The sequence below is a fragment of the Phascolarctos cinereus genome, unplaced genomic scaffold (assembly GCF_003287225.1).
Source record: "Phascolarctos cinereus isolate Bilbo 61053 unplaced genomic scaffold, phaCin_HiC Scaffold_3;HRSCAF=262, whole genome shotgun sequence".
Lineage (NCBI taxonomy): Eukaryota > Metazoa > Chordata > Mammalia > Diprotodontia > Phascolarctidae > Phascolarctos > Phascolarctos cinereus.
This window is the reverse complement of record NW_027555736.1, coordinates 78,159,339-78,174,290: the sequence shown is the minus strand read 5'-3', so window position 1 is coordinate 78,174,290 and position 14,952 is coordinate 78,159,339. Positions and strand designations below refer to the sequence as shown.

The 14,952-nt window shown below is 36.5% G+C and overlaps 1 protein-coding gene across 3 annotated transcripts in view; it reads right to left on the bottom strand.

The window, feature by feature from the left end:
* NOC3L (NOC3 like DNA replication regulator) overlaps nt 1-14,952 on the bottom strand; it is a 39,981-nt gene that overhangs the window by 16,426 nt on the left and 8,603 nt on the right. For 2 of the 3 annotated variants that reach the window (XM_020964102.2, XM_020964104.2), the window contains 8 exons: nt 13,571-13,701; nt 12,446-12,607; nt 9,775-9,868; nt 5,448-5,623; nt 3,805-3,933; nt 2,179-2,310; nt 1,404-1,484; nt 1,033-1,133 (listed from right to left, as the gene is read on the bottom strand). In XM_020964102.2, the coding sequence (XP_020819761.1) occupies nt 1,033-1,133; nt 1,404-1,484; nt 2,179-2,310; nt 3,805-3,933; nt 5,448-5,623; nt 9,775-9,868; nt 12,446-12,607; nt 13,571-13,701 (1,006 nt within the window). The remainder of the gene's footprint in view (nt 1-1,032; nt 1,134-1,403; nt 1,485-2,178; nt 2,311-3,804; nt 3,934-5,447; nt 5,624-9,774; nt 9,869-12,445; nt 12,608-13,570; nt 13,702-14,952) is intronic. The other variant, XM_020964105.2, reaches the window with a different exon arrangement.

The following is a 14,952-nucleotide window of genomic DNA, read 5'->3' as shown; positions in this document are numbered from 1 at the left end:
GCCTGTTCTAAATGGTCTCCCCTGACTCAAGTCTCTCCCACTCTGGTCCACCCCATACAATGATGCCAAAGCTTGGATCTAACCACATCACCTTTCAACGCAATCAATTACAAAAGCTTCCTATTACCTACAGGATAAAATACAAGCCCCTTTTTGGCTTTTAAAGCCTTAAGCCAGCCATGCCGAACTCAATAGAAACAGGTGCCACTAATCTGCAAGTGGATCCCTGTGGCCACACGCTGACCTAGTTTTAAAATGTGGTATCTGTCTTGTATTTTTATTTATTTTGTTCAGTATTTCCCCACTACACTTTGATCTGGTTCCAATGCATCTGGTCTTGTGGGGAGAAATGTTTGATACCTCTGCCCTAAACAACCTGACCCCAACCTATCTTTTCAGTCTCACTGGACATTACTCCCGGCTCCTGGCCTCTTCTGGCCTCACACAGAACATTCCATATCCCCATCTTCCAGCACACCTCTGCACTGCCATCCCCCATGCCAAGAATGCATTCCTTCTTTAGCTCCAGCTCTTCCTTCAAGACATAGCTGAAGCACCACCTTTTACATGAAACCCTTCTTGATCTGCCAAATGATGGAGCACTCCTCCCTCCCAAGTTACCTTGTATTTACTTAGTATTTATTCCCTTTTTACTTAATCTCTAAAAATGTACTCATGTACCTGTCAGTCAATAAGCACTTATTAAGAGCCTGCTACATTACCAGGCACTAAGCTAACCACTGAGTATATAAAAAAAGGAAAAGGACAGCCTCTCCTCTCCAGTCTAAGGGGGAGACCACATGCAAACAATTATGGACAAACTGTGTCTTTCCTCGTTAGAAAGTTAGCTTCTAGCAAGCAGGGTAATAGTTCATTCACTGCATTTATCTCCAGTGCTTACCACAATGCCTAATAAAAGCTTGCTGATCTGTTAGGTTTTTAATGAGACTTTCAGAACCTAAGGCTCACCACATCATACAAATTTTTGTACTTTATGAACAAATAAAACTGTTCAAACTACAGAGACCTTACTTGGCAAGACCTTCTAGGACTGCTGGCAGAAGAGGTGACCTCTGGGCTTTCTTCAGTATTCTAAAGTAGGTTACAAACACCATGTTCAGCATCTCAGTGTGCTATGGGAAGAAGTACCCAAAAAAAGTCAGCAAAATTTCATTTCCTTCCAAGTTACTGAGACTATACACCGAAAACCTATTTTTCCTTTCTTTAAAATAATCATCTGGTCTTTGACAAAGTGGAATGAAGCTAAACACCTTTAATCCACACAGAGCTCCTTCCTATCAGCTACAAGCTAGACTTGGAAGTTTCACATAAAAAGACACTCCACCACTGTAATAGACTCTTAACTACCATCACACACCACAACAGATGGTCCCACTGCTCACCAGTTTCATCTTTTTCTCAGTACTCTCTGAAGCCTCTGCTTCCCGAAGTTCTCGTTCTAGTTTCTCCTCTGCTTTCTTCCACTGAAAATGGAGGGAAATAAAATAACACATCAACAAAATAATTTCTAATTAAAAGCTGTCTCTTTTAAAATATGGGACCAATAAGTCAGTGAACCTCCACTGGCTTAAAACAATTGCTGGGTCTAACAATCAATCAGCAAATATTTATTAAGCACCTATTATGGGCCAGAATAGTGCTAAGTGCATATGTACACATACAAATCATATATGTACATATACACACACACACACACACATATACACACATACATATACATGCATACACATACATGCATGCATATACATATATACACATATACACACACATATATATACTCATATATACACATATGCACACATATATACATATGTGCATATATACACATATGCGCGCACACACACACATATATGTCTGTCTATATAAAGACACCCACACCCATATACATCCATGGTATTTCCCCAGCTAAACTGTTAGCTCCTAAAACTAAGGGCCATGCTCACCAGTCTTCTCATTTCTGGCCCCCTGACAGTTTCCGGCCCAACGAAAGCTTTTAACAAAAGCTTCCTTAACTGACTGCCTAACAATGATCCCTGCAAGTTGATCTGACAAAGTACCTGCTTGTAAGAACTCAATTAAGATTTTTCAAATCTTAGATTTTTCTGTAGTTGTGCAAATCAAATACAACAATAAAAGAGAAAAGAAAAGAAATCAGACCTTCCTTTGCATTCTTGAAAGAGATTTTCTCTTCTCCTTGTAAGACATGAACTTTTTTGGTGCATTAATATCTTCTGTGTCTTTCTTCACTTCTATTTCTTTGATTCTTAGATACAGGAATGATTTTAACAACTAATGATTTTTAAAAAAAAACACACAAAATGTTGCAGAAAATCTGACACAAAAAAACACTGTACCAAGAATTATTTTAAACATTCTTCTCTAAAACACTGTCACTTTTACCTTCAATTTGATACTTTTTCTTATTTCCCACAAGTCTTTTTTGTGAAATGCTAGGTAAAAGGGTGTGAGGATGAGGGAACGAGAAGATCTGAAGAAGTGATTAGATGATTTGAATGGTAGCAGACTGGAAAAAGTTATTTGAGGTGGGGCTTAGATTTTTAAAAAATTTACAAGATACCAAACAGTGCTTATCAACACTTCCCCACCTCACTTTTATTCCTACATGTTCTCAATAAAAATGTTCTTAGAAACTTAGGCCAGCATTGTTAAGGGTAATATTTGTTTTATTAATAAGTCACCAGAAATGAACTACACTGATATTTCATGTCTAAGTATTGCAAAAATAATTATCAAAAATAATAATCAAAAAGCCCTAATGGTTTAAAGCCCTACTCTTTCTTCTGGAACACCATACAAAGCAAAAAGGCAACAATGCCAGGAACAAAGAGTCATGAACCTCAGTAGCTATTCCAAAATACAAACTTCTAAATATATAAAGAGTATTTCTGATTAGAGGAATATCTAATTAGAGTTCTCAAAGAGAAGCTCTAAAAGCATAAACCCTGTCCTTGAACTCACTTATCTGAGGCTCAAGTGAAACAACAGATACAAAGAACTCTGCAAACTTTAAAGTGTTATATAAATGTCACTTATCAGCAAGTCACAGATCCATTATCTATAAATTATTTTAAATGTTCCAAGGAAAAAACCATAAGCGATAATAATGTTAAACCCAAGAAGTATCAGATTATAGGATTTAGAGCCAGAAAGGGCCTTAAAGGTCATCTGGCCCAACCCCCTCATATTCTAGAGATAAGAAAACTGAAGCTCAGCCATGTGCTGCAATGACTCACAGGAAGAGCTGGATTCAAATCTAGCTCTTTAAACTCAGTGCTCTTACGACTGTGTTTACAATGCCTTCTCCTGGCTGTTTACCACTACTAGAATCCCCTTATTAAAAAGGTCTAAATTTATGTTCATGCCTAGTTTAACAAAAAAAACAAAACAAAACAAAACCTCACAACTTCTACCCAGAGTAAAGACTCAGAGTTCTCTCTCACTAGATTTATAAAAAGCAGTACAGTATAGTAAAGAGAAGGCCGGTCTTGGTATCAGGAAGACATGCATTCAAGTTCCATCATACCATCTACCCAGTCACTTAACTTCTTCTCAGTGCCACAAGCAGCGAAGAGGTAGTGCTGGCAAGAGTGTCCTATAACCAGGAAATGAAAAATCCAGAAAACTCACCTCCAAAAAGTTTAAGTACAATTGCAATGGCATGCAATTTATAAAGAAAAAAAGGGTGGGAGGGCTATTGCAATGATAAAATATGCTTTTGAATCCAGAACATGAATCAGAGTAAGACAGAAAATAAATCTTTACCTCTGGCCTAACAACATAATTTTGGCTCTTCACAAAACCAGATATCACTTTAACAACACCAAGAGAGGCATGGCCCAGTTTATCTTGTTTAAAGAGCTTCTGCACTGCCTCACAACACATTTCAGAAATCTGAAATACAAAGCACAGTACATCAAATTACATGCAATTAAATTTGAAGAGAATCCATTAACTTGGAAAAACATCTTTGCCAAAAATTTCTCTGCTAAACGTCTTGTATCCAAGACAGACAAAAACCAATTCTAATTTATAAGAACAAGAACCATTCCTTAAAAGATAAACAGTAAATGGATACAGACAAGCAGTTTTCAAAAGAAGAAATTCAAGCTATCAACAACCCTGGGAAAAAATGCTCTAAATCACAAATTTTAAAAACGTAAAAACTATGATATGGTCTAGCTATTCTGGAAAGCAATGGAACTATACCCAAACCATCACTAAACTGTGACTTCTGATCATGTATTACTACTAAACCTATAATCCAAAGAAAGCAAAAGAAGAAAAAAGGAACTCGCGTGTACCAAAATACTCATGGTAGCTTTCTTTTTTGATGACAAACGACTACAAGCTAAAAGGGTCATCTACTGGGGAATGGCTAAATTTATGGTATATGAAAGTAATGCAATATTATTGAGATACAAGAAACAACAAAAGGGAAAGCTTTCAGAAAACACTGGAAGACTTATATAAACTGATATAAAGTGAAGTGGAAAGAACCAAGGAACCAATTTATAAAATAACATCATTGTAAAGACAACTTTATTGTTGTGAAGAACTTAAGAATGTTGATCAAAAGCTACAGTCAATCACGATTCCACAGGACTCATGAGCATACCGATCTCCTGACAGAAATATGATAGACTCAAGATAACAGAATGAAACATACACAGAACAGTGTTATTTAGCTTGACCACAGATATTTATTTTAAAAGTTTCCCCCTCCCTCACCGGGGGAGGAATCGAAAGGGATGGAGATAAGGCTAACACTCCCCACAAAAAAAGAAAAAAGGGTCAGTAAAGCATTATTTTTACTTCACGGAAGAGGATGACAAAAAGATTCACAGGGAAGTAGGTCATATTTGAAAGCTTTATATTGAATTTATTATATGGACTTATAGATTTATTATAACTTTTAAAATTCAAACCATATATAATAAAGGTTCACAGTTTCATGTATAATCCTCTATTTGTTTTACTACATATATATATATATATATATGTATATGGAAGTACTCATTTTAGTGTTCGTTAAGATCACAATAATGGGGAAGCTAGGTGGTGCGATGGAGTCAGGAGGACCTGAGTTCAAATCCAGCCTCAGACACAAAACACTTACTAGCTGTGTGACTCTGGGCAAGTCACCTAACCCCATTAGCCCCAATTGTCTCACCAAAAAAAAAAGATTAAAACAAAAAGAAAAACCAAACCACACACAAAAAAAGGAGCTTTATAAAGAAATAATACTTGAAATTTTCTTGATAGTTTTGCTAATTTTTTTTTAATCTAACCTGGAAAGAAACATTATTATTCACAGGAATAGAGATAAGATAATAATAACCTTGATGACTGTGGAATGATTTTGTTTTTAAACATTTTCTACAAAATGAACATCTATAAATACGTACCAGTTTTGACTTGTCATTCATAAGAGGGACAATCAACACAATGATATTATTGTGGAAGTTAAAATGAGGGAGTGCTACCAACAGCTCACACAAGCTCTTCACAGCAACCTCTGCCAGACCTTTATATGCCTTTAAGGAGACAACATTACTTTTCTTCAGTTTTCTTTGCTTCCAGTCTAATCAAAAGATAACTCTGGTTACTGAATTTACCTGTAAGTCAAAACTCAGACAAGTCATAATGCTTCCCCACAAAGTTATTATTACAAGAGCTCTAAATCAGAATATTTATTCAAATACACTACATGACAAATTAGATTGCTCAGCATCTCTTCAAATTCTTCTTTTAGTATACATATGGGAACATTTAAAGATTTTAAAATGTCATTCAATCTTATATATGTTCCACCATATTTCTCATGTGACTGTCCTTAGCTTTTGTTCCAACTCTAAGAGGTAAATTTTATTTTTTTCTTAAGACAGTATTTGTTTTTCATTTAATTAATAACTTTTTATGTCTGCCCTTTTCCTCCATCATAATCTCTTCCCAATATACATATACATTCCATTCCCACATAACAGAGAAAAAAATGTAAATAAAGCCTAACTGTTTATAAAGCTACAATATATACAATTTTGCACACCTAATGTCATCCACCTCTCCAAGAGAAAGATGTATTTCCTCTTTCCTAAAAGATAAATTTTAATAAATGGAAACAACTAGCATCTTAGTCTTCTACCTACACTGTCAAATTAAATAAGAAAGCCAAATCCTTAGAAACCTTAGGTTAAACTGCTACATAAATGTCAACTATTTTAAAAGACAACAACAACATCAACAAGAGTGAAGTGCTGCTTGTTACTTTTCCACTTAACACGTCACATGCAGACAGACCACTCCCACCAAAGATCCAGCCTTCTAGCTCGGCTCAGATCCCTTTTTTCTGACGACTGAGGGAATCAAAAAAAAAAAAAGCGGGGCATGAAGGGTGCACCTTTCCTCCCCAAAGTCCACCCCCCTTCATTCTCAGTGTCTCTTGGCTTTCTCTTCTCTGGCGGCCCAGTAAGGCCCTATATCAAATACAATGCAGCACACTCAGAGTTAGCTCAGCTGTCAAACTAGCAGCGTCCGAGAATCTCAGGGAACTCAATAAAATGAGGGTGGCTTACACAGAGGCGCTCTCAGGTTAGCCAGTGAGGCTGGAGCTCAGTCTAATTCAATGCTTACATCCACTTAGGCAGTCCCTTTCAGGTGCTCTCCTATTTATTCTCCCAACAGAACCTTAGTAAGCAGCTAGCACAGCACCATCCTCAACACGAGATGAGACAAAATTGGTTAAGACTTAAGTCTCGCCCTCCCCAGAGGTTCCTCAGAATCTTAACTCAGGAAGAACCTTGTCCCTTCTTTAATCAACTTTTACCCTAGTCGCCGCCTGAGCAAGAACATCACCGAAGAAGTCCTGTCTTTTCCTATCCGGCTTTGTCCCCTTTCTAACACTGCTCTCCTTACATCTCCTGAGGTCTGCCCTAAAAGCTTTAAGATCGTCCTTCTCCCCAGTTACGGAGCCTTGCTAGGCTCTTTCTTCACTCTCCTGAGCCGAGCTGCCTACCCCATCCTGGGATTCCATGAGTGCTCCCTCTCAATTTCCACCTTTTAGATCAGCCTATTCAGGCTTTTCTAGCAATCACATCACATTGCTGATGTATACCAAGCTAGTGAACCAAAACCTACCGGCTTCTGTCATCAGCTGCAAATTTCCTCATCACGTCTTCTAGACTCTTCTCCAAGTCACTGTGAGGCAGCACAGTACAGTGGACACAGAGCATTGGCAGTCAGAATACCAGGAATCAACTCTCAGCTCTGCCACACTTATGACCTTGTTTGACCTTGGACAAGCCCCACCATCCATCTGGTCCTCAAATTCAGAATGAGGGGATTAGACTGATGATCCCTAAGGTCTCTCCTGGATCTAAATCCATGATCCTATGATGAATCAGTGTTGGATAATGCCAAAGACAGGGACAAGTTCTGTGTTCTCCCACTAGAAAATCCCTGCCACACTGACACCAAGAGAATCATAAGCACTTATTACAGGTGTGACTCCAGATGACAATCCTGTCATCCCACTCACCTTTCACTGTCTCCTACACAAGGATATAAAACTCATACTGCTTGTCTCCTTACACTTCTCCCATTCTCTACAATTTATCAGTCTTCTGGTGGCTCTGTGTAAGATGAACCACATTTAAGAGAGCTGGAAGCAGAACTAGGCTACTGCAATAATTTAGGTACCTAGAAAAATAGCAGTTGGTGATTTACAAGTCTCTCTCATCATTAGTACATCCACATTACTTCCTGACACAAGCCTTCAGTGGCTTAACTACCTTTGTTAAACTGAAATTTGTCAACTAGCTTTCAAAGAAATCCCCCAATACTTCTTCCCCCTGATCTCTCATTATTCTCCCCACACACCCTTCCTTCCAGCCAAATCGATCAGTCCGCTAGGCTCTCAGATCTTGTTAGATATCTCCATGTCTATCTCTACCTATATACCAGATTTTGTCTTCCATCTCCACGAAGTCTTTTCTATTCCTCATTTCCAACAGAAATCTTTTTCAATTAAACTCAGAGTCCTCTTCAGCTAACATCACCATTAACACAGTTTCTATTTTATTGTTTTTTGTAATTCATATTTTGTTTTCAAATTGTTTCATGTGTATATTCTGTACCCTTAGCTAGAATGTAATCCTCCAGAGCACAAGTGTCAAATAAGGTGTCCACAAAATTCCTGGGTACAGTCTGAACTAATTTAAAATATAATTGGGAAATGTTTAACAAAATAAATAAAAATACAACATAATGTTAATTTGTGGGCTTGTTTGTTTGTTTGCTTTTTGTTTTTAGGCAATTGGGGTTAAGTAACTTGCCCGGGTCACACAGCTCATAAGTATCAAGTGTTTGGTGTGAGGCCAGATTTGAACTCAGGTACTCCTGACTTCAGGGCCAGCGTTTATTCACTGAGCCACCTAGCTGCCCCAATTTGTGTTTTTTCTGAATAAATACAAGGCTGTTTCTACATGAGTTTGACACCACTGCTCCCAAGGACAGAGACTTCCCTTGTGAGTCATCTACCCATAAAGACTTCTGCAGAGGCAGGCCTGTTAACAAATTACTAGCATGATTCAATCATTTATAAACAAGAAACACAAAAGTTAAATGATATGTTAAACTGAAAAAAAAAAGCTTTTTAAAAAGTATCTCTAGCAATATATTTGACCTGAAGAAAAATATTTATAGCGGAACCAGCCCCTTAATACACCATGCTCAAAATTTAAAAGCTAACTGCCATCACTCTACTGTCACCTAGCAGTAAAATCCAACAGTAAAAACCGGGTACTCACAAAGTAAGCTCTCAAGCTCTACTCTGCCAAGTTCTATTTTAAGATAGCCTTAGGAAGAGGAATCTAGTTAGCAAACAAAAAAGTCAATGATATTCAGGACATTGGAGATATCATAGATTTAGAGCTAGAAGGGTCCTTAGAGGTCATCATGCTCAACCTCCTCATTTTACAAATAAGGAAACTGAGGCACAAAGAGGTTAAGTGACTTGGTCAGGGTCACATAGCTATTGAGCATCTAAGATGGGAAAATAACAACAATAGCTACCATTCCTATAGCACTTACTATGTGCCAGGTACTGTGCTAAGTACTTCATAATTACTATCTCATTGGATCCTCACAACAACCCTAAAACAAAGGAGCTGTTTTACAGATGAGGAAACTAAGGTAGACAAAGGATAAGTGATTTGCCTAGGGACACACTGCTAACAAGTGGCTGAGGTCACATTTACACTCAGGTCTTCCTGACTCCAGGTCCACTACTCCATGCTGACTCAAAGAACTAAAATTTTACATGCACCATATGCTCCAAGACTAGCCTGCCCCTTTTCCTCTGAAGCCTTACAGCACGAGAGGCCATTTCATAGTGTGGGTCAACAAGACTCACAATCCCTACTCCCAAATAACCAAGGCTGGCCAGCCAGGAGATAAATCCAGTGCAGAATCCAAATGTGCTAAGTTAAAGTAATGGACAAAGAAAGTCATGTCTGTTTCCCTTCCCCATCAATGCCCAAAGTCTCTCCTTAAGAGCAAAGAAGTAGAGACAAAAGAAAAAGGAGTTTGGCAAAAAACTTCATCATCCCCAGTCACTAACTTGTAGTGAAATTCTCAAGAATTTATTATAAATATTTTATGGTTAAAGTCATTCTTCTTTCCTCCTGAAACAAAATAACTAAGAAAATTCCAACAAAAACAGACAAATCATTTTACCTTTAATTACTTGTTCTAGATTTTCCAAATAAAATTTATATTGGCTTACTAGGCCTTCTTCAAATTCTCTAAGTTTCTGGGTTTCTTTTCGGACCTGTAAGAAGACAAAATTTCCCTTTTCAAAGCTAAAGTATTGCAATCTGCACATACCACAACTAAAACACAAATGTCAGAATTAAGGGTTTTGTAAAAATGCATAAATAATTATTGTTCCAAATTAAGAAGCATTATTTTACATTGTATGGCACTTCTATACACTTATGGAGAGCTTTCTTCACGATATCACGGAAACAAGAAATGTATGTATTATTAGCATCCTTAAAAAAGGGCAGCTTTATTCAGCTAATAAGTGATAGAGCCAGAACCAAAATCACATCTTTTAGTTCAGAGCCTTCCCTCTATACCACATTACAATAAATACTGTCTTTTACAGCTGGTACACATCTGGAGATCATCACATATGGTTTGAACAGCTGGCAAACATGGCAACCCCCAGCACAGACAGTAACATTCCATTATTCACAAATTTTAAGAACCATAAATGCTTTTTAATATATACTTGGTTTGAAACACCTTCATGCTGATAATGCCAAATCTAATACTGTATTATTGAACTTTAAGATTCTTTTACAGAAACATCCAAAAGTTTCAGAATTATGTGACCAGGACAAAATGAAGGGCATAATGAGTTTCCCCCTTTACCAACTCTCCTCTCAATTTCAACCTCCAGGATGTCCTCAATCTCTTAAATGGCTACGAGTTTGGATATGAATATATTTATGACACTTGTTCTTATTTTCAAGAGTAAGCTACTATAATAAGAAAGGAAAAAGATATTTGAAAATTGACTTCCAAAACAAAAAGTTTAAATATTATTTTTAGATAACATAAACATGGTAAAAAGAAATCTTGCCACTTTGACCAAAAACTTACTGGAACTACTATGTCACAGGATACAACATTAACCCCAAAACATCATGTTCATTTTTATTTACTAGTAATAAGGATTAAAAAAAACCCAATAAACCTCACTTAAAAGAAATATATTGGAAATTAACCACAGAGACCAGACTAAAGTACCTAAAGAAGTTGAAGGATATTCAATGTTCATGGATGGGTTGGATTAATACAGTAAAATGAAAGACTGCAGTGGGGGCTTTAGTAAATAAAAACTGAGAAAACTTGTATTTAGGAAAACCATTTGGTAATTGGCAAGAAGGTATATGGACCCAGTAAATAATACCAAATAATCCAGTAAATTCCAGCTAGATCAGAGACTGACCAAAGCAAAAATTAAAAAAAAAAACTGCTAGAAAAGATGAATGAAAATGAATTTATCAGTTATGAGGGATGGCAAACTTTTTTAATTCAACAAATGGAAGGAATTGTTGCGGACAGATGAGGTATACTTGATTATACACTTTTTGCCCAGCAAAAAAGCAATGTAATTAAAAGAAAAAGAACAGTAAGGGAAAAATATTTAAAGAAATTATGAATAGTAAATGGCACCTAAAATGTAGAAGGAATCCATTTCCAAAAGATAAGCAATAAAAGGATATAAGCAATTTTCAAAAGAACTGCTAACTATAAATGATTACATTAAAACATTCTTCAAATCACTAATTGTAAAAGAAATAAAACTTCAGACAATTTAGAAGGTCTCCTCCTCACAAACTGGCAAAGATGACAGAAGATAACAACAGACAATGAAAGGGCTATGAAGAATCCAAGGACAACAATTCACAGATAATAGAACTGTGAAATGGTCCAGTTGTTCTAGATTTCAGTTTGTAATTGTGCAAGAAAACTGATTGAACTGTCTACATCTTACATTCAGTGATTTCATTACTCAGCATATATGCCAAGAACGACACAGCAATCTTCTTTAAGGTACACTAAAACCATAAGTCAATTGTATATTTATCAAATTAGGGAAAGATTTAAAAAAAAAAAGCTATGGTACGTGAATGTAACAGAATACTACTGTGCAGTAAGAAAGAATGAATATGAGGAATTCAGAGAAACATGAAAATTTGTATGAAGTGGTACACAGTTAAATAAATAGAACCAAGATAATAATATACACAAAGACCACAAAAATGTAAACGAAAATATCACGAAAGGGAAATTGGGCTATGAGTTTTAGAAAAACCCACAAAGCTCCTCAAGCTTGGGCTGGGCTCTTCCTCAAGGATGACTCTCTTGTCTTCTACTTTGTTAAAGTTAGGTGTAATCTGGTTTCCAAGGGGAAACCAAACTGGGGGGATCCTGATTGGGGTGGTTTTGTTTTTCTAGCAAATATGGCTAGAGGCAGCTGGGTCCTATATAGCAATTAACTTTCCTTAATTGCCAGAATGGTGTTATCATCCACATCTGAAGGCCAACCCATCCTCCTAGCTTTAGCCAATTGTGACATTCCCAACCACCCAGAATTCCTTCTTTCCTGCATCTCAATAAAGGGGGTTTTCTCATACCTTCAGGGTCCCTGGCTTTTTGACTGACACAGCCAGCATACCCACTTTACTAACAGTTAATGCATCGCTGTTAACAAATTGTTTTCTTGCCCTGGAAAAAACCCTGTCTTAGCCTGCCTTTGCTGCAATTTTACTCATCACAGATTCTTTCTAAGCTACACATGGGAGAGATTAGTTTGGAAAGCTTGCAACAATACCTTGGATGCCTTTTCTGTTTCTGTTAGAGGTCGAATTTTGTAGGAAGGAGTAATGTCTTTAAATAACTCCATCAGGGAAACCATCACCAATTTCCGTACAATGACAGCTACATCAGGATCCTGTTCCATAAGCATGGCACGCAATTCCTTCAACTTCTTAATCTGTTAAAGGAATAACTTGTGGAATAAAAAAGTATCACAACAAAGCAGAGCAGAAAGCACTAGGAGACAAAGCCCAAAATTAAGCACTAACATGGAATTTCTTCACAATGCTGCAAAAAGAATTCTAATGACAAGGGAAGCTTGAAAGCCTAAATGCCAAAGACTTACAGGAAGGCATCACTTAGGTGACAGATGTGATCCTGAAAGGTTCTTTGTAAATTACCTTTTTTTAAACTGAATTATACTTCAAATGTAAAGTATTCTAAGGCTTGCTATTAAAAGGAACACTGTAAAGCAAACAATTATGTATTATGAAAAACACAAGGTTTAGTAGAACACTTCCTGGAAACTAGAAGCTTCAAGTGGTGGTGCCCCACTTTTTATCTGTGTAATTATGGATAAGTCCCATAATCTGAGGTTCATGTTCCTAAATGGCAGTGATAATATTTACACAACCTACTTCACAGGCTTATGATGAAGAAAAGCGCTTTGTAAACAAAAGTATAGCAGTGTAGAACTGTTCAGCTATGATATTTCTGTTAATTTATCTGCTTTGGAAGTTTGAGGGAGACTATATGTTAGGTTATCTTAAAATATGACATAATCCTGTATTGTTCAACCTTGGCCCTCCTGCATAACATATTAAAATCATGGGTCCATTAACCATCCAGCATACCCAATCACAGAATCAAACAATAACAACAAAATAAATCGGCCTTTAAATGATCAGCAAGCATCTATTGAGCCTTTACTATATGCCCAAAGCCACCCAAGCTGGCAGAGCTGAGAGCCAAACTCTGGCTTCTTGAAACCTGTGTCCAGAGCTCTTTCTCTTGCACCACACTTATCCTTACTGAGTTAATATGATTTTGCATTTAATTTATAAGACAAGACAGACTGAAAACATTCAGAGTTTGCAGCAGCTCTTTAAGAAGCAGTTTCAAAGAGTTGAACACTACCTACATTAGATTCTGGATCAGATAAAATGGCAGATGCCAAGGCAGCAATGTGTATTTTTTTCTCCTGCAGTTTCCTCCGCCTCTCGATTATATATTCTTCTGTGGTTAGCTTCGGCAGAGGATCCTCAGTAACCACTGAAACAAAACAATATTCATTAGAGGGAAGCTGGCTTAATCTGGTGAAAAAGAATTACAGAATAATATTAAAGAAATGCAGTGTTAATACTTAAGTATACATGGTACCATAAGCTAGGCTAAGACATTAATGCCTAACAAAAACTCTGTCCCAAAGAAAATGAAGAGGAAAACATAATTTGTAATTATCCTGTCACGCTTCCAAATAACTTTCAGGACATTTGAAAACAAATGAATCTGTTCTCTTCAGCATTTTAATCACTCTACCAGCACACTACTTATTTTAAGGTCCAATCCTTTAAAAATTTCAACTAGTTCCAAAATAAATATTCAAAAGTTCCTAAATGGTTGGAGCCCAATTTTTACAAAATAAAATAAGTCTGAGTTAAATCAACCAGCATCTATCAGGCACCTACTACTACTAAAGGCGTGCTAGAGTGAGCTCACACCAACACATACAAGCTACTGTTAAATTTGCACAGTTCAATCAGCAGCTGCACCAGAAATGGTATTTGTTGTTTTAAAAGAATTGGTGTCAGTCACAGAAGAGTGTATTTTCAATGCATTATACTATCTATTTTAAATGAATGTAGCTACAACAATGAATATTTGAAAGCAAATTTAATTGCATTTTGTTCTGATGGTGCTAACTGAATGCTGGGGAAGAAAAGGCTGAATTAACTATGAAGTTGCTAGAAATATTTCCTAAAATCATCATTTGACAAATCACTATTTGCAATTATCACTTGATAATTCAATACCTGAAATGAAACAAGTGAATCATTTTAAAATATTTTGGATAAAGTATATGCTATTTATCACAAATCGAATGACAATTAGGCCAAGATAGAAGCGTAAAGAATTTGAAATTATTAAAACTGGTCAAGTACTCAGTCTGAGAGAGGTAGCATACAGCTTATGAATTGCTATTATTGTATGGCACACATAGCCTGCATCACAAATGCATTTTCCTCATTCTTCTTATCCTGGTTTGCCAAAGAAATTAACAAATATCAATTTCTTACAAGACTCTGCCTGACATTCCTGAAGAATCTTCATTATTTTAAACTGCAGTGTAGTCAGGATGAAATAATACTCAGAAATTTCAAAAATCAAATGCATCATAAGAGCTTTGCAAAACAAAGATGGGGGGGAGAAATGGGAAGTAGAGAAATTTAAAACTCAAAATCCTCTGGAAGTGAATGCTGAAAATTAAAATAAATTAATTTAAAAAATAGATTGGTACTAGAA